Below are 24,732 nucleotides of genomic sequence, written 5' to 3' on the forward strand. Positions count from 1 at the left end.
AAAGAGACTCCCCAGTGGCATCCTTTCTGAAATGCAGGAGCTCATTTCCTTGGGCACTTCTTAAAGCCTCCTTCAGTATAGGCTGATGGCAAGACTCCCAAGCATGATTGAGACAGGCAGCCTGGGACAGACCAGGTGTTAGGAGAATAGGGCTTAGGCTGGCCGAACTCCCTTCCAGACACTTCCTCATCCCTGACAACTCATGCTACTTTCGTTTCACCTGGAGTTTGACCCCTGCATCCTCTACACAGACCTGCAGGGACAAGAGTGAACAGAAGGTTAGAAACCCCTGACAGGGTTTGAATTTTCCAGCCACAAGGCTGTTGTTGGTGAGTGCCGTCAGTCAGACCCCACATTTCCCTTCCTACTTCTCACTCAGCATCAACTGTATATCTTCAAGCTGTGGCTGAGGCTCTCTAAAGCAGAATTCAGATACAGAAGATCTGATGCCAAACTCAGAAACACCCTTGAGGAGAAAATATTCCAGAGCTACACTCTCAGAATAGGGCACTACTTCTGCTGTGTTGCCATTTAGCAAACCAGAACAACAACTGGATAAAAGCCAGGAGTCAGCTGGTCATAAATGTTCTTTGTAATTTTAAATACTGTTTTGAGAAACTCAGAAATGTACAGTGGAAATCAGAATTATAAGAACTGGGTCCTGTTCCCCACAGCCATAGGCTGGTCATGGGCTCAGGCGGGTCAGGGATCCTCTCAGACCCTCAGTTCCACACCTATCTACTAGGAAAAGTGGCCTGGCCTGATGATGTGGTGGGGGTGGGGGTGGGGCACAGGGGGTGGGGTGCAGGTGCTCTGATGCTCAGAAGGCCAGCATGGGAGGTACCGTATGGACTGGTGCCCAGGATACCCTGGAAGTATCAGGTCACTTACGAGCTCTGAGAAGCCACGGACCACCTGCCTTCGCTTCAGGTTGGTCTCTCCATCCAGGTTGGCAGTCTCGATGTGGCACAGTCCATCCGGGTCACTAGAGGAGAGCAGCAGAATGTCCGCAGGGATGATCTCATTGCAGCGGAGACGCACAAAATCTCCCACTCGGATTTCTTTCCAGAATCGATTCACATACTGCTTCTCCTCCCTGGTAAAGAAACTGCCATTAACAAGACTGGCAGGAGGTTGATCATACCTGAATCTGTGTGATGGGCACATGCAGCTCATTTAACAAATATTTCTATTTTCCAGTATGTTAAAAATTTCCATAATAAAAAGTATTTAAAAAGGATATTCATAAAGGCCACATATACTATGACTCCATTTATATGAAACATTCAGTATATGTGCTGCCAAAGCGAGCACTATATGAAACATTCAGAATAGGCAAATCCATGGACATAGAAGGTAGATTAGTGGTTGCCAGTGACAAGGAGGAAGGGAAATGGGGAGAAACTGTTTATTGGGTACAGGTTTCCATTTGATTAAAACGTTCTGGGACTAGGTAGTGGTGCCTCTCCTTGCGTGAGCTCCCAGAGAATCTGAATTCAGGCATCAGGTCCAGATCTCAAGGTGGACCAAGTCAGTCGCATTTATAGGACTTCTGAACTTTGAGAGAAGTATTGAGAGTTTTACACATTTATTTAATTCCACACTGTGGATTTGAGGAAACCCAAGGCAAACTTCCAGAAGCTCCTAGCCATCAGCTGCCCCAGATGGGAAGAGAGAAGTATCCCCTTCCATTTTAAGCCTCTGTTTTCTTGTTCTTCTAATTCAAGATCCACCAAGCCAATTATGTACAAAGCACAGTTTGGCCACCATAAGACCAACAAAGATAAATTAGGTATAGCTCTGTACTCAAAAATAATGCAAGGCAAGACCAAACCACAGGATAGCAACCCTTGGAGATTGTATAATCAAGCCCCCAATGTGAGCAAATTATTCTTCCTGGGCCAACGTAATGCTCCCTACAAGGCCAGGGTGTTCCTCAAGACTGCTTCAACAGCTGTGATAGAGTCCCATCAGCCTCCAGCTCGAGGTCAGCTGGCCCTGAGATAAGGTGCAGAATTGTCACTCAATCACCTGAGCCTCCTGCTGGCTCCATGTCAGTCTGACCTCTTCCCTGTGGACAGATAGCCTTGATGTGTGATAGATGAAACAACATTTAAAAATGTTCCCATTTTCTTTTAAAGGTCAAACCTTGACTTTATGATCATTGCAAGCATTAGCTCCCTCGTCTCTCTTCCTTATCATGACCAGTTGCTGAGTCCCCACAGAAAGTACAGAGAAATCCGAAAGAGCCCATCCTCTTCCAGAAGAAAGTTTCCAAAAGCTAAGTCACCATTTAGTCACTGAGGAGGGCAGCATGCACTCTGAGAGTGAGGTGGACAGGCTTTGTTGTGACGGGAGTTGCCAGGAGACCAGTGGTCCCAGACTTTCCCTGGGACAGGCACAGGACGGTGATGACAAGGAGAGGAGCAGAACTGTCTGTGTTCAGTTTATCTTAACTACATTCCATTTATAGAACTCATCGAACATAAAGTCAGTTTCCTTCTGCCTTGGAATCTTAAAACATTAGCTTGCCCATTCCATCAGAGCACTGTTTTTAAAAAAGAAACTTACTTTGGTGGAGGCCTTGAGCCTCAAAAGAGATTCCCCCACGGCACCCCTTGTAGCCCCCAGTGTGCCTGCAGACTGCAAGCACTGGGTCAGGAGATCTCTGCTGACAGTCCTGGTGAGAGGACCCACGTGAGCCATGGGGAGCAAAGGAAGAAGGAGCAGAGCGGCTCCAGGATGCCTGAAAGAGTGCTGGCTTCTGTGAAAAGGCCCTGCAGGTCACAGGAATTCCTGCAGCAGGCTGGGTCCTTGAAAACCCAAACCTGGGAGTTATTTGTGGAAGAAGAGCAGCAGGATAGAACCCCTTCGACACCTCAACAGATCAAAGATTTCCCCACCAAAGCCCTGCACTCCCATCGACGATTTCCAGCTGGAGCACCCGAGCTGAGTGTGGACCCTACACCAACCTCTGCAACGTCCCTGCCTACTTCTCTCTTTTTTTATCATATAATATTATATATTAAATATATCATATATACTTTACATATGCTATATTATATATTCACATATGTATGTATATATAATATATATTACATATGACACACACATTATATATGAGTAGCCCTTTTTCTCATGAGGAGGGTATAACACTTATTTTTTCCCAGCAACTGTATTTGGACATAGGGTCTTAAGTTGGAAATGAGGTCACAGGGTGTGGTGCTAATCCAGTATGACTGATGTCCTTATAAGAAGAAGAGACACCAGGGATGTATGCACACAGAGGAAAGACCATGTGTGGTCACAGAGAGAAGGCGACCATCTGCAAGCCAAAGAGAAAGGCCTCAAGAGAAACCAATCCTGCCAACACCTTGATCTTGGACTTCCAGACTCCAAAACTGAGAGACAATCGACTTGCTTAAGCTACTTGGTCTGTAGTGCTTTGTTATGGCTGCCTGAGCAGACGAACACCTAGTAACCGCAATTCCCATGACTCCTGCTAGAAGGACTGGCTCCCAGGCTGCCGTGACAGAGAAAGAGAGGCAGCAGAAGAAGCAATTAGTGGAGGGCATTGCGCCAGGCGATTTACCCACAGGCATGTGTCCCACGCTCCCTCACAGATCTGTGCACGGGACAACACTGCAGAGAAGACAGAAATAAATCTCTCTGACACAATGCTATGTAACACTAGCCTCCTAGTAACAGGTAAACAATTCAGAACTGCCTTCTATTTCCTCGGGCCAGTGTGGACACAGTTCAGGGTGGGCAGGATGTGTGACCCTCTTCTCCTTGGCAAAAATCTCAGGATTTTCACACTGCCCCATGGCCTCCCTGCCAACTCTAACCCCAACCAGGCAGAGGCCTGCCTCCTCCAGGAACCTAGGACTCTCCTGAGACACACAGCTTGTGTTTTCTTACAGTGGCAAGGTTTGAAGTCACCACGTCCTCAATACTCTGGATTCCTTCACAGCAATTAGGAAGTAGCACTATTTAGCTTGCCACGCAATATTCCTCCTACGGGCAGGTGCCGGCCACCCCATGTGGAAGGAGGATTCTGAGACGGCCCCAAGATCCCCAGCTCAGTCCTGGTGTACACACCACCGTCAGCCCCCCTGAGTGAGGTAGGGACTGTGAATGTGGTGGCAGTCACTCCTGCTGACATAACTAGGGTGACCAAGCAGTAGACTATGAGCCAATCAACAGAGAGACCATCTGAGTGGGCCTGACAGAGCCACAGGAGTCCCATAAATCTGGGCCTCAGGCCACAGGCAGGAAGTCAAACGCTGGGAGTGGCCACACGGCCAGAGCTGAGAGCATGGGGTCTCATAACTCCTGGAGCTGAATTACACCAAGAACCTAAAAGAACCTGGAAGAGGACCCAAGCCTCAGACAAGACCACAGCCCCAGCCAACACCTCAACTGTAGCCTGGTGAGACCTTAGGCAGAGGACCCAGCCAACCCATGCCTGGACTCCTGACACCCAGAAACTAAGTTAATACATCTGCATTCTTTTTTTGACAAACAAAATCCTATTAGTTTCAGGTGTACATCATGGTGATTCAATATCTTTATACAATACAAAATGATCCCCATGATAAGTGTAATTACCATCTGTCACCATAGAAAGTTATTACAATATTATTGACTATATTCCCTATGCTATACATTACATCCCCGTGACCTATTTGTTTTGTAACAGGAAGTTTGTACCTCTTAATCTCCTTCACAGATTTCGCACTGCCACCCAACCCCACCCCACTCCGGTAACCAACAGTTGATTCTCTGTAACTATGAATCGGTTTCTGTTTTGTTTTGTTTGTTCATTTGTTTTGTTTTTTAGATTCCACATATTTAGTGAGATCACACAGTATTTGTCTTTCTCGGACTTATTCACTTAGCATAATACCCTCTCGGTACATCCATATTGTTGCAACATTGTTTTTAGTTGCTGAGTTTGCAGGGATTTGTTGCAGAGCAATAAAAAATTAATATGCACCATTCCAGGCAGCTCAATCTTCTACAGTGTGTAACAAACTAAAGATTCTACAGGCAGTTACCGGCAGTTTTATAATCTGCATACTTAAGGAAAAACTACCTCACAAGAAAAGAATGTAGAGCAAGACCGGTTAAAATCCAAACGCCCACAAAGTGGAAGCCCATCAGAGGGTATGAATAACATATTAAAATGAAGGGAAACCCTGGGGCTCCTGGGTGGCTCAGCTGGTTGAGCACCTGACTCTTGATTTTGGCTCAGGTCATAATCTTGGTCCTCAGAGATACTAAGCCCCATACTATCAGGCTCTGTGCTCAGCAGGGAGTCTGCTTGAGATTTTTCTCTCTCCTTCTGCCCCTCCCCCTGCTCTCTTGTACTCTCTCTCTAAAATAAATAAATAAAATCTTTAAAATGGGGGGGTGGCGCCTGGGTGGCTCAGTTGGTTAAGCGACTGCCTTCGGCTCAGGTCATGATCCTGGAGTCCCTGGATCGACTCCCGCATCTGGCTCCCTGCTCGGCGGGGAGTCTGCTTCTCCCTCTGACCCTCCCCCGTCTCATGTGTTCTCTCTCATTCTCTCTCTCTCAAATAAATAAATAAAATCTTAAAAATAAAATAAAATAAAATGGGGGGAAACCCTGAAAATGTGCAGTCTTGAAATAGTGGTTATGTTATAAATAATTACAAACGTGGTGCCTGATTGCTCCACAGGAATGACAACTGGCTCTTCCAATTAGTTGCAAATCTCTGCTAATTCCTGAAAGATCTCAACTCCTCAGAGTGTTGAACCAAGATTTCAAAGGTCATGAATGAAAAAACTGTGGTTCTTTTGAAATGTGGGCAAAAAAAGGGGAGGGTAGAGTGATAAAGATGTCTTATATTTATATTTAAAAGAACCATGTATGAAGTCATAGGCAAAAATGAGTCTTTTCTTAAAAAGCCCTCACACTGTTTTTTTTTTCTGCACCAACCACCTCACTTTGGGGCCTGCTCTTTCCTCAGCTACATAGTGAGAACGTTAAATAGATGATTTTGAAAATCTGTTCTGAGGCTAATGTGAGCCTTCTGAGATTAATAGATTTCCTCTTCTGGGAAAATCTATTACTAACATTTTATAATTAGTCATGCTGAGCTTTGCAGTTCTCATCTGAGCCTTTTTTTCAAAACAACACAATGCAGGGGTGAAAGAATAAGGAAACATGAGGATGATGAGTGACCAATTTTATTTGAAGACAAGCAGTAAATAAAATTTAAAGATCCCTTAATTCATCATTTTGGTTATTTAATATTTAGGCTGAGTTAAACTATTTATTTGTACTAGTTATGTTTTTAAGTTTCCTTAGTAAACAAGTCCCTAAGAGGAGATAGCGGACTTACAGAATTTACAGGAATTACTTTTAAGTAGTTGAAAGCATGTTTTCCCTGGAGATCACTGTTACTTTCACGTAGCTCTTCTTCATGAATACAGGGTTCAAGATATACTGCTCTGAAATGTCTTGCTAATGTTTTATTTTTTGAAAGGCATCAGAATCTTCACCCGTTGCGGCCTCACTGACCCCTGATCCCTCCAGTGTTTTGGTGTCTCTGCCATGGTTCAGGGTTTTCAACAATGTATTTGTAAATCTCTCCAATGTAGTGAAGGTGGATCTATTTCATAAAACCAAACTTAGATAAAGTTAAGAAAAAAAGGCATTGGCAGAAAATGAGGGAATCATACTTTCATCTTTAATGCGCTGTTTTCCCGTAGATTTGCATTTAGATTATTGGCTATAATTTTCCCTAACAGTAAAGGAGCATTTTTTTTTTTTTAAGGTGACAACAGATTCCGAATTTGCCACAACCAGTCAACATCCCTGGTGACCCACTGCCACTCCTCGTACAAGGATGGTCACAACAATAATTGGATCGTCACTGTCCCTGATCTCCAGCCTGGTCTCTGAATTCCTGAAGGAACTCATTCTGTTTTTAAGAGTCTTCCCGGGCTGCAGAGAGAGGGAAACTCATTTCTGATTCCACACACAAGTTACTCCTCTAGTGTAATATTACATGATCATTCAAGCTCTGTGACACTGTGACACTGTAATTAACAAAGAGTAGCAGCGGGTGTTTGCAGGACCACGCTGCCCCAAAACACGGCAAGCCACATGCCTGCAGCTGCCCCCTGCCGGCTTCCAGGGCATCTTACGGTTGGAGATGCTTGCCTCTTCTATTTTTTGGTATTTGAGGAGATGAATGAAAAGTTCAAAATGCCTGTAACATGCAAACACATTCAATTTTCTTACCCTTACATTATCTAACAACTTTCAATGGCCATATTTTATTGTATACTTTCCTATGTTGTAAAAATGTCAGCTTTAATTCAATGGCAAATTATTTTCACAACTACACATGGGAACCCCACTCCTGCCCTCCCACCATTCACCACACCCACACCCTGCTTGTGTGCTGGAATGGGGGCGCACAGGGTAACAGAGGCACATCTCACTTGCCTCCCTTGCTTTCTCCCCTCCTTTAAAAGTGTCTCTTCTAATAAGACCAATCAACGAAGGAGTATCTTGGATGGGGATGAGTAAGAAAGAGAGGAAGAGAAAGAAGAGATGCAGGGTTGGGATTTTTTTTAAGGTTTGAGCACTACAATTTTTAAGTACAATTTAATGCTGAAAGGAAGAACACTTGTTTTGATTAGGTAATTGGGGACTGATTCCTAGAAGAGGGGACATCTGAATTTAGATCCTAAAGGATGAAAAGAATCTTTTCTTTTTTTAATTTTTTAAAAATATTTTATTTATTTGAGAGAGGGAAAGAGAGAGCACGAGTTGGAGGGATAGGCAGAAGGACAAGCAGACACCTTGCTGAGCGCAGAGCCTGCCATGGGGCTGGCAGTGGGGTTGGAGTTGGGGCTGGAGACAGGGCTCGATCCCAGGACCCTGAGATCATGACCTGAGCCTAAGTCAGACACAAAGTAAATCAGTAAGAGAAATACAATTATCATATGATTTCACTCATATGTGGAATTTAAAAAACAAAACAGAAGATCATAGGAGAAGGAAGGAAAAATAAAACAAGACAAAATCAAAGAGGGAGACAAATCATAAGGGACTCTTAATCATAGGAAACAGAGTTGCTGGAGGGGAGGGGGTGAGGGGATGGGATAACTCGGTGATGGGCATTATGGAGGGCACATGATATGATGAGCACTGGATATTATAGAAGACTGATGAATCACTGAACTCTACCTCTGAAACTAATAATACACTGTATGTTAATTAATTGAATTTAAATAAATAAATAAATAAATAAATAAATAAATACATGGGCCTGTGAGTATCCACATTCTCCAGCCCCAGTGGCTGGAATGTGGGTGCCACTGACCTTACCCAGGAGTGGGTCCACTGTGGGAAGGAACAGAGTCCAATTGTGATCTCTTCAAGGTGCTGATGGGGTATGTGGGTTGGGCTTGTAGGAGATGCCCACAGCTTTGAAGACAAAGGCAAATAAAGATAGGAATTTGGAGCTCATGGCATGGAGGTGATGAGTCCCCTACTGTGGATGCCATCACTCAGATTACCAGAGATATCACCTTCTATTATCTTTTCTTTCCCTTCACCTTCTATTATCTTCATAGAAGGAAACAGTGATGAGGGCTAAAATTGGACTAGGGGACCATGAAGGGGAGGTCAGTGATGAGGTAGGGAGCCAGCAGGGGTAGCTGGGCAGGAGTCCAGAGTGCCATGCCTTCCACTGCCATATTTTCATTTATTTTTTTGAAAAGGCAACTTTTATGGCACAAACCTGAAATGGCACCCACTAAGATCAAAGGTCACCTTTCAAACATTCCTGGTATTTTGTCTCCCTTCAGACCTGTTCACCACTGAAGCACATTTCAAGTCTTTCAGCCAACACCAGCTGGAGGTCTAGACACCAAACTCTGTCAGTATTGAGACATCATTATCTTAATAATAACAACAAAAGAACAATAAACACAGCTTCCCTCCACACCACTCATTATGAACTAGGCAATGTGCAGAGCATTTTATATCCTTTATCTCAGTGAGTCTTCACACAATCCTAACATTATATTCCCATTTACAGACATAGAAATAGAGGTGGAATGACCTGCCCAAAGTCACAAGCCAGGAAGACACACTAAGAACCAAATCTGTCTGACTCCAGGAACCATGAAGCCTTCCAGCCATCTGGTTTTGAAAGCACATCTGATCTGGTGGCTTAAAGGAGGAACAACTAAAACTCCTAAAGGAGTTGTCTGGTGACAACTTTGCAAAATTCCAAACCAAAAACTCTGTATTTTTTCCTTTTAAATTATGCAGCCCAGAGACCGATGTGGTCTGAAAATAAAATATTGCTATGCCTGAATAAGGGTGGAAAGGCAGACAGTTGCAGACCTATGCAGTGTTTGACACAGACACAGAATAACAAATCTCAGTCCATTTGCCTAAACTCCTGCCTATTTGCAAACGACCAGAGCAGCCACGTCCAAGGTTAGAAGTCACCAAAATGTGGTCTCTGCTACAAACTGGGAAGTGTGCCCTAAATGGGCCTTGGCAGATTGAGAAATGAGCTCATCCCTAACTGAGACCACCTGTGGCCAAGAGCCTCTGAGCTTGGGCAACCTGAAGGACACCACCCACCTTAGGCCTCTGACTCTGGGGAGCCCCACTCTGGGACTGAAGGGCAGTTGGTGGGTTTTCACTGAGGCTGGAGAATGGCTTTTTCTCATGGCTTCGGAATGACCTGGCAGCTTCGACAAGTGTTCCCAGCTTGGGTCGGGCACACGTGGCACTGTGGGAGACAAGGCTATGGACCAAACTGCTCATGTTCAAATATAGCAGCTCCCCTACCACGGGCATCTTACAGGTCACTTCTGTGCAAAGCTGCCCCACCCTTTCTTGAAAAATGCCTCCCCCAGAGAATATTTACAAACAATTCTACGCAGCTGGCTCTGGAATCATCAATAATGACTGATGATGCCTCACATCTGGCCAGTGCTCCCACTGAGGGTTGAAGCCCCAGCACAGGCACTTTCTTGCCAAGTTAATGACTCACCTTCTATTAAGAGGAGCAAGGGAAGGAGAGGGCTTAGGGCTCAGGAGCCTGAACTTCAGCACCTCAAGTGCCTGGTCTATAAATGTGGGTCTGTCTTCCCACAGAAACTGTTCATACCTAACCCCCAGCAGCCTTCATTCTGGTCCCACAGGCTTCCCGCTCTCCAGGTGGACATCAGACTGTCCCCAAGGAACTCCCAATTGAGCATGGCCGCAGTCTCTATTTTGACATCACTTTCCATTTTCTTTTTTGTGCATGATTTTTCCCCACTATTATTTTTGAAGCAAGTGTTTCATTTTGACTAATAAAATCAGAAATACTACAAATGAACAAGTTATACTTACATTTAATTTGTGGTTTGGACTTAAAGCGAGAGCTGTTATTTTGTTTTCTTAACTTAGAAAGAGGGTGTAATTATTCATAGCAGTTAAGTGAAATAGAGCACCCAGATGAGTAGAGTCATATTGAAAATAAGATTACATGCTGAGCACCATTCTATACTATTTCATTGGCACAGAGCAATTAATCCCTGTAAAAAGAAAGTTCTTTTCCAAACATCAAATTGATTCTGGCCTGTCAGCTTGTCACATTTCCTGTTGATAAAACATCCCATGGAGGAGACAGGCATGTTGCAACTAAAGTTGTGTTTCATTTACTAAACCAACAAAAACAGAATTGGTAGAAATTTCTGGATGCTTTGTGTCTTACAGACAAGAGAGGTGAATGCATCGTCTTCTCCTCTCGAAAAGTTCAAGGTTGAGCTAGGTTCAAAGGTAAAGTATCTTAAAAACAGAACACGTTTTTAAGAAAAAGGGAAGACCACGGAACGAACCTAACATGCCAACCAACTAGGCTGAGGCCTCCCCAGCCTGGGCAGGCTTCTTTAGAACTCCTGGGGCCCAGGAAAGGGAGAGCTGCACAACACATTTTAAGCAAACAGAATGAAGGAGAAACCAGGATGCAGTGAGACAAGCCCTAAATGGGAGGTTCATGGCAAGTGGTCCAAGAACCTCGTGGAATAATCATCAGTGCCAAGGCCTGATGCCTTGGGGATAAGAAAATCCTTCATGGAATTTATTTTTCATATTGTGAACAAATGAAGGCGTGTGTGCAGAGCACAGACAGAGAGACAGAGAAAAGGAAAATTCTCACAGCACTCTAAAAAGATCCACTGAGACTCTAAAATTATCCCAAATTTAATAAACCCTCATTACACAACAGGCAGAAGTAGACAGCCCAGAATGAGAGACAGCGGCTTTCAGGCAGTGGTTCTCAACCTCAGCACAAATGGTATTTGGGCCAGATGATGCTTTATCACAGAGGGCTGGCCATCTTGCTTTGCAGCATCCCTGGCCTCCACCCAAGAAATGCCAGCAGTGCATCCCTCCCCACAAGCTGTAACAGACAAAAATGGCTCCAGACGTTGCCAAACGCCTCCTGGGGGACAAAATCATCCCAGGTTGAGAAGCACTGCTTCAAAGCACCTGGGACAAACATTCTGGAAAATGGATTATTAAGTAAACATTTACAGGACCAACATATTTTAAAAATCATATATGTGAGAACTCAGCACTAAATCAGAAATGGCAAAATCTGCCGCAGGAACTTGACCCAAATATGTTGCGCAACATCCAGAACGTGTCTTCTTTCTACCCTAAATTGAAACATCTGCTCCTCTGGTGAGACATGCTAATGGCTTCTGAATTTAATACTAAAAGTCAGAGGCAGTGAGAGAAGATACTTCGGAGTGATTTTTCTGCAGTGAATCTTGTGATAGCAAAATTACCAAAAGTACGGTAGTTTAACCCAAATGCATGAAATGTATTTTCTGAAATACTTGTTATTCCAGATGTCTCCTAAAAGCTACATGTATAGTAAGAAATGCTCCACATATGTGTAGAGGCACATGTATGCATGGAGGAGACTGCTCAAATGAGCCAAGATGAAGAAAAATATTGACCCCTCTGAGATAAAGTCAGGAAGTGCTGAAGGCTGTCCCGGCAGAACTCATATAACAAGGACCTCAGGCTTCTTCAGAACGAAGATGAGATAGATGCAGTTTCTCAGCCTACACTGTGCTATGCTGGGACCACACAATTATTTGCTACAATGCAACACTGCCTATCCAGAAGAAACAATTTTTCCCAGGAAATGTACCAGCTTGTGACAGCAAAATGATACCTTAAAACAAGATCACTCAGAAACCCCCTGGTGAGTTTCAACATAAAACTTTTTTTTTTTTTTTTGACAAATCATTTCTACTGCAGTTTTTTCTGAATTTTATGGGACATTCTCAAAACAGCTCCACAGACCATCAAGACCAGGGGATCAGATTTGTCATGTAATAAACACTTTGGGGACACTTTGAGTTGTCAAGGTAATTTCTTCTACATTAATTCACTTGTTGGTATGATATTCTCACAAAATGGGCAGAAGTAATATGATACACATTTTTGCAGGCAATGCCCTAAAGCTGGGAGAGGTCCAGTGTTTTTTAGTAATTTTTCCTAAAAGGCTGCAATAATTCACATTTCTCCACTGGTATCTAAGAGTACCAGCCCCCTTATTTCTGCAAGCAATAGCTGTTTCTTTCTCTCTTCAAAACCTCCCTGCCAGTTTGATAGGCAGGACAGGACACTTTACCTTTATATCTGCATCTCCCTTACTCGCAGGCCAACTGACTTGTTCTTCTGGGAATTAAGGCTTATGTTCCCCCTCATTTTCTCCCATTGTATTTTTTGCTTCCTTCTTGACAACTTCATTTGTGAGAACTTTCATATTAAAAATATTAATCTCCTTTCTTCAGCCTTGAAAATATTTTTCCTCTAAAGAATTACGGTTTTATAATGTTTATTTGTGGTATATTTTGTCATATAACAGTTAAGATTTTTATTTAGTTAAATATGCCTGACCCTTCTAGGCCTGGCTAAGGAAGTCTCCTGTGCCCCTGGACTGTACATGTAGCCTCCTTATTTTTCTGGGGGGGAGGGGAAGAGTACAGAGTTCTCTTCATATTTAAATGTTCAAACCAACTGATACTCATTTTTATATAAGGCACAACCAAAGGGTCCAATGCTTTTTCCTCCACATAGCCAATTGTATAAACACTATTTATTAAATAAACCTTTTCCCAAAGAACTGAAATACCTACCCTAAAATTCTCACATACAATATCATTTATTGGAGGTTTATCTACGATGTTCAAGCAATCAGCTTGTCATTTTTCATGTCCACACTGTGGTATTACTGGTTTGACTGCACAGTGTATCAGATCAGCTCCAGCACTGGGTGCCCCCCTCTGGGGGAAAGAAGCCCCAGGGCAGCCGGCCCAGCACGTGGCGTGACTGCTGGATGGGTTCCTGCCCTTACTCAGCAGGGCACCTGTGAGTCATGGACACCTTATGCTGCAGCCCTAGTTCCACTACCTGGAACAAAGTCCTTCCTTCATCTCTTAAAACATGTCTTGGCTATCCTGGAGCATTATATACTTTTAAGGCCATTTGATTCAATTCCAAGAGAACCTTCTAGGCAGAATCGCACCACACACCACACACAGGCATACTCTCCTTGGGAGAAACTGGGATTATGACAGCACTCAATCTCCCACCCAGGGCCACGGGAAGCTTTCATCGCCTAGTGCTTGCTGACATCCTTTAGAAAGGTACCACACTTTTCTTCAGGAGGGGTTTGAGCCTTTCTTTTTAAATTTATTCCGAGGCATTTTACAGTTTTTGTTCCAGTTTTCACTAGCTGATCTTCCCCACTTCCCTTCTTGGGTGTGCTCAATGTCTTCAATGACTGTGAGCAGTTCTTCTTTGTGTGGCCACAAGTCTCCTTGCCCCTCCCCGGCCCCTCCCACTGCCCCACTGGATTTCTCTTGTTCAAACCATCTTCCTCTCCCTGGCGGCCAGGCCCCTTTGGTGGAATGGTTACTATTCTTGGTTAGCGCACCTGGGTTCTGCTCCGCTTTCTAAAGTGAGGGCACGTGCCCTCCTCTGGAAGGTGAAGTAGCTCCCCAGCTGAGTGGGGAGCACTAGCCTTCACCCAGCCCTCCCTGGCAGTCTCTTCCAGCCCCAGGAGCAAGAAAGATACCAGAGACCAGAGCATCTGGTTACCCTTGCTTGCACTGACACTCACCTTCCCCACTGAAGGGAAAAGACTTCTGCAGGCCCAGGCGTTTTCCAAGATGCTCTGTTTTGTGGGACCCACCTCAGGGCTCTCTGATGGTGTTCCCCTGTGCCTGCAGTCCATAGTGGGGAGGCTGCACCAGTGCTTGCTTCCCACGGACCCAGATGGACCCAAGACTGCTCTACATGCAAGGAGACCTAGGCCCCAGGGGCCACCCTGCTCAGGCATATGAGGTTGGAGGGAGAAAGGGTTTGTATGCAGGCCACCATTTCCCCAGAGTCCCCTGCTTCCTCTGAATCAGAATTTGAAAGAGAAAAGGCTTCACTGATGACAAGACCCCTCCCTCTCATTTGATATTCTGAGGGGACTAAAAACCAGAGAAGCAGAGCAGTTTTCTTACTCAATGGGCATGGCAGACTGTGTCAGTGGAGCCCAAATTGTCTCTTACTGCACCACTCAGAATTCCTGAGGCTTATTGAACTACATTTACCTCCAGAGCAGTCCCTGACCAACACCACTCTGGGTTTCTCCCTACTATGCAAAATTAGGAATCATGCAAGCAACCTCTTCTCTATATTAAGCCTTTCTAAAAGAATCAGTACAATAACATTTCTCCAAAACATATTATAAATGTCCTTCAATTATGACAGACTACAAAGCATTGTCAGTGAAAGACCCCAAAATAAGCACTGCTCTTTTCAGAGATGTAGCTCCTGGAATAGAAGGAATATTAAAATATAGATCAAACTATGCTATGGTGACACAATTTCTTTTGAGGCCGTTTGTATGGTGACATAAGACACCTTTGGGATTCACAGTTTGAGAGCCAAATCTCAATGTACTCTAGTAGAGCAATAATGGCAACAGTCACCCAGGGAAACTGATTTCACCCAGTAATTTTCTGACAACGATCAACAGTGCTGGAATTCAGGAGGACTGGTGAGCTCTTTGTTCTCCTCCTTGAGTAAAAACATGCTGAGACTGGCCATGCTGACAGTCCCCCGTGTGCCATGCAAGCCAGACCCCACGATGGCCACTGCAGAGTCACTATTTCCATTCCATTTCTGCAGTGCCCCTGAGGTGGTGACATTCCCATTTTAAGTATGAAGATACTGAGGGTCAGAGGGGGTTAAGTCAGTGCCCCAAAGCTCTCAGGTAGAAGTCAGGAGACCTACTCCAAAACTCATGTAACCATTGCTTTCCAATTTTAGATTATTAGGGGAAAAAATGCTGAGAAATGGGAATTGCTAAACCGTACATGTTTTTGCCAGTCTTTATTTAGGAGAAAAAAAAAAAAAAAAAACACAGGAGCTCCTGGGTGGCTCAGTCAGTTAGGCATCTGACTCTTGATTTTGGCTCAGGTCATGATCTCAGGGTTGTGAGATCCAGCCCCGCATCTACTGGGCATGGTGCCTGCCTGGGATTCTCCCTCTCTCCCTCCGCCCCTCCCCCCACACTCCATGCCCCACCCCAACCCATCCCACTGGCTCGCACAAGCACGCTCACTCATGCTCTCTCTCTCTCTCAAAAAAAAAGACAACTCAATTTAGGAAGAAACAAAACAAAACATTACTCTTCTCTGGAAAATTGAGCAGGATACGACTGGTTACATACAAAGTGCCTTCTGTCAACTCACAAATATACAAAGACAAGAAGCATGCCCCTGTGAGGAACTGAATCAGCCAGGAGGTTCCCACCAATCAGCACAAAATCACTGCCCCATGAGGCAGATGACCGTCACACAGGTCCCTCACGGGGAAAGGCCTATGCCAACCTCTTACCTCTGGTCCAATTGTAAACATAGAATATTGACGACTTTGGGCCTTTGCTGCAGTCTACTGAGATGAGGAATAATAGACTTCCCTCAATCCTCCCTAGTGATTTGGGATTGAAAGAATTTGTGAATAAGAACAAAACCTCATTTTAATGTTTTTGGACTTCTCTTTAAGAATCCAAATGCCACTGAATTAGATTTATGATTTTGGCTTCAGCAATGTGTTATGACCCATATCACTCCTATTATTAGTAGTATGTATTTTCCTGAAGTGTACCAGAGATAGGTACTAGCACTAAAATTACTGCCTGAAAATATTTCTGTAGACATTTTATTCTTTAACCCTGGAGTAGTGTGTCATGAAATCCACGGAAAAATCTGACCTGTGAAAAGTTTGTTTTAGAGCCAATGAATATGGTCCCGGCACCAGTCTATCTTTCATCCACACTGCCATGGTTCTGTTATGACCCAGCATGCACACACACAGAGCAATGCCCAGCACCTGAAGCTCCCACAGCAGGATGCTGGCTAGGGAGTCTAAGAGATGCCTCTGTTGGTGCACAAACTCAGTGCCATCATCAGAGAGCAGTCATCCTCCTTCATAGTGTGGCATCTTTCCACAGGGGGTTGTAATGGATCCATCCACAGGTAACCCCATGGCCAAGCAGACATCCTGGGAATGGTCTGGACAGGTGTTCTCTGCCTGCAACCTGCCTGGTGTCCCCCTGGGATGGGCCAACTGGACTGCAAGACAACATGTCCCTGGGCAGAAGATAGGAGTAGCAGTAATTTGAACTTGCCTCTCCCTCTTTCAGCAGCTTTGGGAACTTTAGTAAGTTGGAAATGTTATTTTTCAAGAATTCAGAAAGCAGAAGCCTCTGTATACAGGACTCCTCAGTGGCGTGACAAAAGGTTCTGACCCCAGGCTCCACACTTTCTCCTACCTCCTCTTCCCCTCCCCCACTCTGTGGGCAAGGAGGGGCGCCTGAGGCCAGCACATGGTGGCTCCCTGCTCCCTCATCCCTGTCTTCCCTGGATGCCTTCCAGCGACTCTGCGCCCTTGAATTCAAGTCTATCTCTGACTTCTCTATTTTGTGCTACTTTTTTTTTTTTTCTTTTAAATCACAGACTCACTCCTGATGGAGATGGGATGCCTTCCAAAGGGTGGGCAAGTTTTCAGGCCCCCTCTAGTGGGGATGGCCCCAGAGGGGGCAGCCCACAGCTGCTGATCTTCCCCCTCCCCTGGGGCCAGGGCTGAGTCTGCTCCACTCTGAGACAGGGACACCTTAACAAGAGCCTGCTGTCCTGGGGGCAGGGGACAGAGACCACAGCACAGATCAGATGCATCACCCTGATCTCACCCTTGGCCAAGGTTCCACATCCTCCAGGGAAGTACATGGAATTAGGCTGAACCGGTGTCACACAGAGAGACCATGCTCGCCATAGTAGGAAGTTTTCTGACAACGCAGCTAAATATAAGACTTCTGTGACTATTACAAATGTAGTATTAGCTTTCTTCAAAACTTAACCCTTGCAAGGTTTGTCAAGGCAACAAATCTGGGATATGGACTTTGTTAACTGGCCAAGAAAGAACCTCATATGTCTCCCATCTGCCTTATCCCTTTAACATGTTGTTATAACCTCCTAGCACCTCTCATATCTGATACTCTTCTGGTGATGACAGTCCTGTCCTAGTTGGGAGAACTGGACTCTACAGTCAACTAAATCAAAGTATCTTGGAGGCAAATAAGTGTTCTTGAGGTGCTAAGCACAGCCTGTGTTTTGTGATTCAAGAGCCTGGATTTGAAGCTAGGGTGGCTCCCATCTCTGAGGCCAGTGCCCTAGGGTGAGAGTCACAGGGGCCCGCCCAGCTACCACTGCCCACTGTCCCCTGCTGCCAGGAGAGCTTCAATAGGCACCCCCGAAGGCCCAGGAAACACTGTCGTGCAGGTCATTTGTCACAGAAAAAGGGGCCAAGCCCCTACCTTCACATGGATGACAGAATGTACATGTGAAATCACAATGACTCTTGGAATGTGCCTGGTGGAGGAAGGGTCAAGATCACCTACCACAGCCTCTCTATGGACATCCTAGCAAATGACAAAGGACACATCAGAAGGCAGCACAAAACAACAAGAAGATTCAAATCGACAGGAGAAAAACCGGGCTCTTTCTGATTCTTTTCTCCTTCCTGCAAAGTGCCAGATTCCAATCTGGTGAAACAGCTTCCAGGTCTACTGCTATGTGGACTGGATGACACACAAACACTGAACAAAAAAACCAAACTCTCTCCAGATCATGGAAGCAAAAACCCGATTCTGTGGGAGCTGCCCGACCACTCTAGCCAGCCATGCCCTTCCCCCTCCTCAGAAATGCACACAGTGCCAGCAGTATGTGGACAAACCAGATAAAGTGACTCCACTTGGAGTCCCCAATAATGCAAACTAAGCCTCGTTTAGCGTGGAAAGGCCTGTCCTGCAGCCCACTCTGGAACGTGCCCTGAGGCTTCCCACCTGTCCTAATTAAATCCCCTTTATTTCAAACACCAATACTCACAGTCGTGATGTTAAGCATCTATTTCTTATTTCCTTGTTTTATTTCTCAGTTTTATTACCGGTATTTCAACAACACCAGAGACTGTGTTTTCACAGAGGTAAAATCCATGCATTCAATATATTCTTGGTATTTGAATAACTAGCTGACTACATACACTATCCTTATGTTGTGCCGGATTAGAGCTTCAGCCGCAGGCCAAGGGTTGGCAAGTCACTCTGGGTGAAGAGAAAATGTGTTTCCTTTTAGGTAACTAAGTTGAAGAAAACCCTTTGGATGACAGTGCACAGTGTCCCCAGGGAGATGGGGCTGTATCAGGGTATCCATCCCACGTGTGCTCACCCACATGCTGTCATGTACACCCTGGGATTTGAAGAAGCAGCTCCCCAGCCTCCCAAGGCAGGAGCCCAGGCATGGTGGATAGGGGTGTCTGGGTGCCCCTCAGCAGCACCTGGACACACAGCACAAGACAAGTGAGCTGAGAAGAGGAGTCCAGGGCAGAATCAGACCCCCAAGCTAAGCCTCTGACTTGGCACTTACAGTCTGCATAGCCAGTCATGTCTCTGAGCTTCAGCGTCCCCATCTGTAAAGTGAGGACAACAATTACTGTGACAGCATTGTGGGTGGTGGGGAGTGGGTGTGTTAATGTGGGTAAGGCAGCACTGAGCTCACTTCTGCACTCAGTCAAGGCTGCTGTGAATGCATCTCAGGTGCAAGCTTCTGGGGGAAGGTGCGACCACTCAGCCTTGAAATGCTGATTCTTATTCATGTCCCCGGCAGCCAACGTCTGGGTCTCCGTTTGCTCATTTGGGTAAAAATCCAAGTGGCATGGAATAGCGTGCTTTAAGGAAAAATACACACCCCAGCTCTATAAAGCACCCTGGCCCTGACACCACTGCAGCTCAGGCTTGCTGGGCCAGCGGTCCTTTCCCACCATGGAGCAGGAAGGGCGTCACCATCCACCTTGGGGAACCTCCCGCACAACCTCTGCACCCGAAGGGGTCTGCCAGAACACAAAAGCCACTGGAGCGGCAGATCTCCTATGAAAGGGATTCATCACTCTGATAACTGATCCAAGCTGGTGAGCAGCTAGCCACATGCCCTAGGCCAAAGGGAAGGATCTCATCTACATTTTCATGTCACCACAGGGAACAAGCACTCCACATGATGAGGGTATGTGGCCTAATTAGGTTCAGTACCACATAGAAAGCCATCTTTGTTCACCAGAGACTCTTTTTGAATTATTTTCCTGTTTCAAAGTCAGTAAAATGTTGCTTTGGGGCCAAGATGTTATTTGGGAACTCTCTGTCTGGATGCTTTTCTTCTTAGAACAGAACAGAAATTGGGCAAAGTGCACTGTGGAAACATTGGCATATGCCCATCCCCACAGTACAGACTGTGTTGTCTTAACATCACAAACAAAGAGTTGGGCTTTCCTCTTTGAAAACTGACATGAACATGCTGATGAATGTCAAGGCGGATCCTCTCAGTCCTGAGAACCTCTCTCCCTGCAACCTAGGGCTATGTGGACCAGGCCGTGGAGCCAGGTCAATAATATCAGGAACCTGTTTCCAAGGGCTGCTGTAACAGATTGCCACAAACTCAGTAGTTTAAAACCATACGAATTTACTATCTTGTAGTTCTGGAGGTCTGAATCTCAATATAGGTCTCACTGAGCTAAAATCAAAGTATCAGCAGGGCTGTGTCCTTTTTTGGAGATTCTAGGGGAGAATCTGTTTCCTTGTCTCCTCTAGTTTCTAAGAGGCCACCCACATCCCTTGGCTCATGGACTCTTCTTCCATCTTCAAAGCCAAGAGTGGAGGCCAAGTCTTCCCTACTGAGTTGCCATCTTTCTAGTTCTCGCTCTCATTCTTTCTTCTACCTTATGGACCTCTGTGATTACATTAGGCTCACCTAGAAAATTCAAAAGAATCTCCTTATTTTAAGGCTATGTGATTTTAGCCACTTAAATTCTACTTTGCCACACGTAACCTAAAATATTCACAGGTTCTGAGGATTAGATGATGGACCTATTTGGGGAGGTCATTATTTTGCCTGAAATAAATCATAAACCAAAATTTGGTGCATAGAGCTGCATTGTATATATGAGGAGAGTGTGGCTAATATTCAGTGGGGCATGCCATTTTAGGGATTTCACCCGGAACTCAGTTTCCACCTGGTGCCCACATGACCAAGGGAACTTTGTGAGGTGGGGTAATTCCTGATAAGACAAAGCCAAGGCTTGAGAATACATCTGCATCTGACCTCCTAGACACAGCAATCTCAGGGGTCTGAAGGGAAGCAAATCGTTAGTAAGAAAGTAGTAAGGTAGTGAAACTGTGGCCCATGCTTCTCCCTCGCTCCCAGTCTACCACGTTGCCTCCCCTGACACGTGAATTACACTTTACCACCTAGGCTCCTTTCTTTCATCCATTCATTTATCCAGTGTCTGTTGGTCCTCCAGGGCACATGCTAGGTGTTAAGGACATACCAGGTCCTGAGCAAGGTGGGCCTCCCAATGTCCTCTTCCATCTGGGCATCTGCTTTTGGGCCACAAGGACTATGTCTCTAGAACAATTTGCCCACTATCAAGGCTTCTTCCTGGAATCAAAATGAGCAGCCTGAATTTCTCTGTCTTTGTGAGTCCATATGAACCACGGTTTGGTCCCAGTGTAGCTGGCTTTATCCTCAGGCAGGTTAAATCCAGTCCCCATTCACAAATGTCTTTGTCATCAGCACCTGTTCCGTAAGGATATACATTCTTTTTTTTTTTTTTTTTAAGATTTTATTTATTTATTTGAGAGAGAGAATGAGAGAGAGAGAGAGAGCACATGAGAGCGGGGAGGGTCAGAGGGAGAAGCAGACTCCCTGCTGAGCAGGGAGCCCAATGTGGGACTCGATCCCTGGACTCCAGGATCATGACCTGAGCTGAAGGCAGTAGCTTAACCAACTGAGCCACCCAGGTGCCCAAGAATATACATTCTTAAAACTCCAAAGCAGGTTGCCATCCTGTTTGTACTGGCAAGACAGCTCACAGTGGACATGCCAGCAAGTGAACTGAATAGTGGATTCAGAAAACCTGGGACTGAAGCTCACTCAGTTTTGAGCACTCCAGGCAGTTCCCAAACCTCCATAGGCCTTGGCTTCTCTGAGTATAGAATGGGAGTAGCAGCTCTCCTCCCAGACTCAGGCATGCATGTACCTCTAATACCACCTACATGCTGCTGGTCTGTCTTCACAATGCTCAGTCCGCAAGACATGTGTGTGTGTGTGCATGTATGTGTGTGTATATCTATGTGTATGGGGTGTGTGTGTGCACACAGGCACATGCAATAGGTACACACAGATAAATACACATAAAGGATAATTGACAGAGAGCCATCAAAATAGAGCAGAAAGAACATGAAACCTAAAATAAACAGCAAGTGTTCAAGTTCATCTTTGCCATCCACTGTGCAAATGTGCCTGGACACACCATCCAACTTCTGTGAACGTGAACATTAAGTCATCTTATCTGTAAAATATGGCTAATGATGTAAAGCAAACTGCCTCTCAGAACTGTCCTTGAGAATCAAATCAGAATTTTCATAGCACACATTAGGTATTTGTTGAATATTTAATATTCAAATAAATAGTTCTTGAACAGTTGAATAAATAAATGTGAAATTTCTTCTAAAAGTATAAAATATTACAGAAATGTTAGGAATTTTAAGTATTGGCTTTTTAGATTTGTTTAAATTATAATACATCCCGGGTAGGTAGAAGGTCTTTGTTTGGAAAATAGAGAGGCAAGAATGGAGGAAAAGTAAAAACTCTCTTGAAATATAAGGCACACTGGGGCACCTGGGTGGCTCACCTGGTTAAGCATCCAACTTTTGATTTCAGCTCAGGTTCATGATCTCAGGGTCGTGAGATCGAGATCTGCCACAGGCTCAGCAGGGAGTCTGCTTGAGATTCTCTCCTTCTCCCTCTGCCCCTCCCCATCTCACACTTGCTCTGTCTCTCCCCCAATCCAAAATAAATAAATCTTAAAAAAAAAAAAAAAGAAAGAAAGAAATATAAGGTGTGTTGCTAGAACAGGATATCAATGGTGGTCCACAGGGATATTCTTAGAGAAGCCAGCCCCAACATCCACACGTGGGCCCATCTGAGCCTGCAGGGTCCCCACTCAATGACACTTTCCAAGCCTGTTTTTGGATGACTAGTTGAGTACCTCAGACCCACTCTGCAGAAGCAATCTCTCATGCCCAGCCATACACCGGCCTCGGAGCTAGGATCTCACAAGGGACTGGAACTATACTGCCCCCCAGGTGGCTTTAAGTTCATTCCACTGTGCCTAAGGGTCGTGATCCAGGAAAAGACACACCACCTTTATTAAAAGAAAATCCTTTTCATCATCAATTTTTCAGTGGTAGCATTTACCAAAAAACTCACCCACCCACTGCAGCACGCTTCGCATTTCTGTACTCTCTCTGAGTTGAAACAGTAATGAGATGGCTATTTATAGATTTTGATGAGGACCATAATGCATTAACATATAAGCCAGGTCCAGATAAAAATCAGTCTTATAGACCACAAATGTGGGTCATGTTTCTCTCTAGCACCTTCCTGGGCCCAAAGACTGAAGGGTTATGCTTCTCTTGCAGGGGCAGGACACAAGGAAATGTTAAATCCATAGGTAAAAAATGAAGGTTAGGCTATTTCCCTTCCCCAAACTCACCTAACTCTAGGGATTGCCCAACATTTCATAATTTGCTTCAGGAAAATAAGTTTCTACCTTTACTAAAAATAAAAGACAAAAAATAAAACCTATAATTCCCATAACTCCTAAACAGACCAGAGGAAAAGGTATTTTAGAATCAAAGATGGAAGGTACATCTGCTATTTATTTCAAATAATTTTGCCAAGAAGTTTACCTTACTTATGACAAGTGGCCTTCACTGCTTTGAGAACAAGCAATGAAAACTGCTGTACATGATTATTTCTATACAGAAGACTAAATGTCCTCTTGGCCATGCATCGAACAAGTGATTTTTCACTCATTCCATGGACTACACAAACCAGCTGCCCTAACACATTCTTTTCCTCCTCCCTACCATAAATGTTCCCTTTCCCCAAGCCATAACTCGTTCTTTCTCCAGGAATAACTAAAGGGCAGGCACCTATTTTTCTCAGCTGCATCTAAATTACAGTTCTGACCACAGCTGACACCTCAACACACCCATGTTTCCGTCAAATGGATGGGCCTCCACCACAGCTCAGAGTGTAGTTTTTTAGTAGGCAACAAAAGAGCAAAAGGGACGAGTTGAGAAGTTCTCAGGACTTTTAAAGAATGACTATAGTGAGTGTGAGACTAGCAAAACATCCTCCACTCACTTCTTCACTTAGTGGAATCTTTAAATTTTTCAAGAATGGGTTCCGATGCCTTCTTCTCTCAACCACCGAGTACCTCTGAATTCTTGAGGTGACCACATGCCGTTTCGGAGAACCTGCACCCCAAGCAGGTGGGCCAGGCAGCCAGGTAATAATGCCCTAGCCTGACTATGTGCCTTCTCACCCACTCCCCTGCCACCATGTGCACAGGGCCCCAGCTGGTCTTCAGGCCACCCATCCCTACACCCAGCCACAGCAGGCCTCCCAGAGATGCTCTGGTGGAAAGAATGAATGCTTTGGCAATTCTTGTGACAGTCAAGCATTCTTTGTTGGATGACAGTTTTAAATGAAATCCTAATTAACCAAATGTTTTTTAAAAGAAAAATGCATTTATTGGTACCAGTTGGGACTCTGAACTGACTTCCTCATGAATTTTGTAGCTGTCTTTGTACTGGAGGTGAAGGTCAAATCTGACCGATTTGAGGAAGACCACAGAAGAACATACTAGAAAGAAAAAAAGCCATAAGCTATCATCAAATAACATTTAAAGTTGAATATATTTACTTTTCAAATGTGCCAAATATATCAGCAGGCTGACAGATCACACCCCCTGGTTTAACTCTTTGTTCCCATGCTGTGCTACTTTAATAAGGCCCTTCATTCTGCAATTTGAAAATAACATTGCCATGAGTCACCCCTGGATATCAAGGCTCCTTCCTAGTTTTCAAGTTTGTTATCCTACTGTATTTGCTTTTTGTCAAGGTTTCACTATGGCCTTACTGTCTTGCCAGGCTTTTGGATTAAGTAGCTAGCCATAAGTTAACGGTTAAATGAACAACAAAGGAT

General features: G+C 44.8%; 1 protein-coding gene across 1 annotated transcript in view; it reads right to left on the reverse strand.

Moving 5' to 3' along the window:
* ATP10A (ATPase phospholipid transporting 10A (putative)) overlaps positions 1-24,732 on the reverse strand; it is a 200,910-nt gene that overhangs the window by 124,262 nt on the left and 51,916 nt on the right. The window contains 1 exon segment of the mRNA XM_045899575.3: positions 892-1,096. Within this exon segment, the coding sequence (XP_045755531.1) occupies positions 892-1,096 (205 nt within the window).

Source organism: Mirounga angustirostris, unplaced genomic scaffold (assembly GCF_029215605.1).
Source record: "Mirounga angustirostris isolate CCGP_5_RB_7025 unplaced genomic scaffold, mMirAng1.0.hap1 SCAF_9, whole genome shotgun sequence".
In the NCBI taxonomy this organism is placed as follows: Eukaryota; Metazoa; Chordata; class Mammalia; order Carnivora; family Phocidae; genus Mirounga; species Mirounga angustirostris.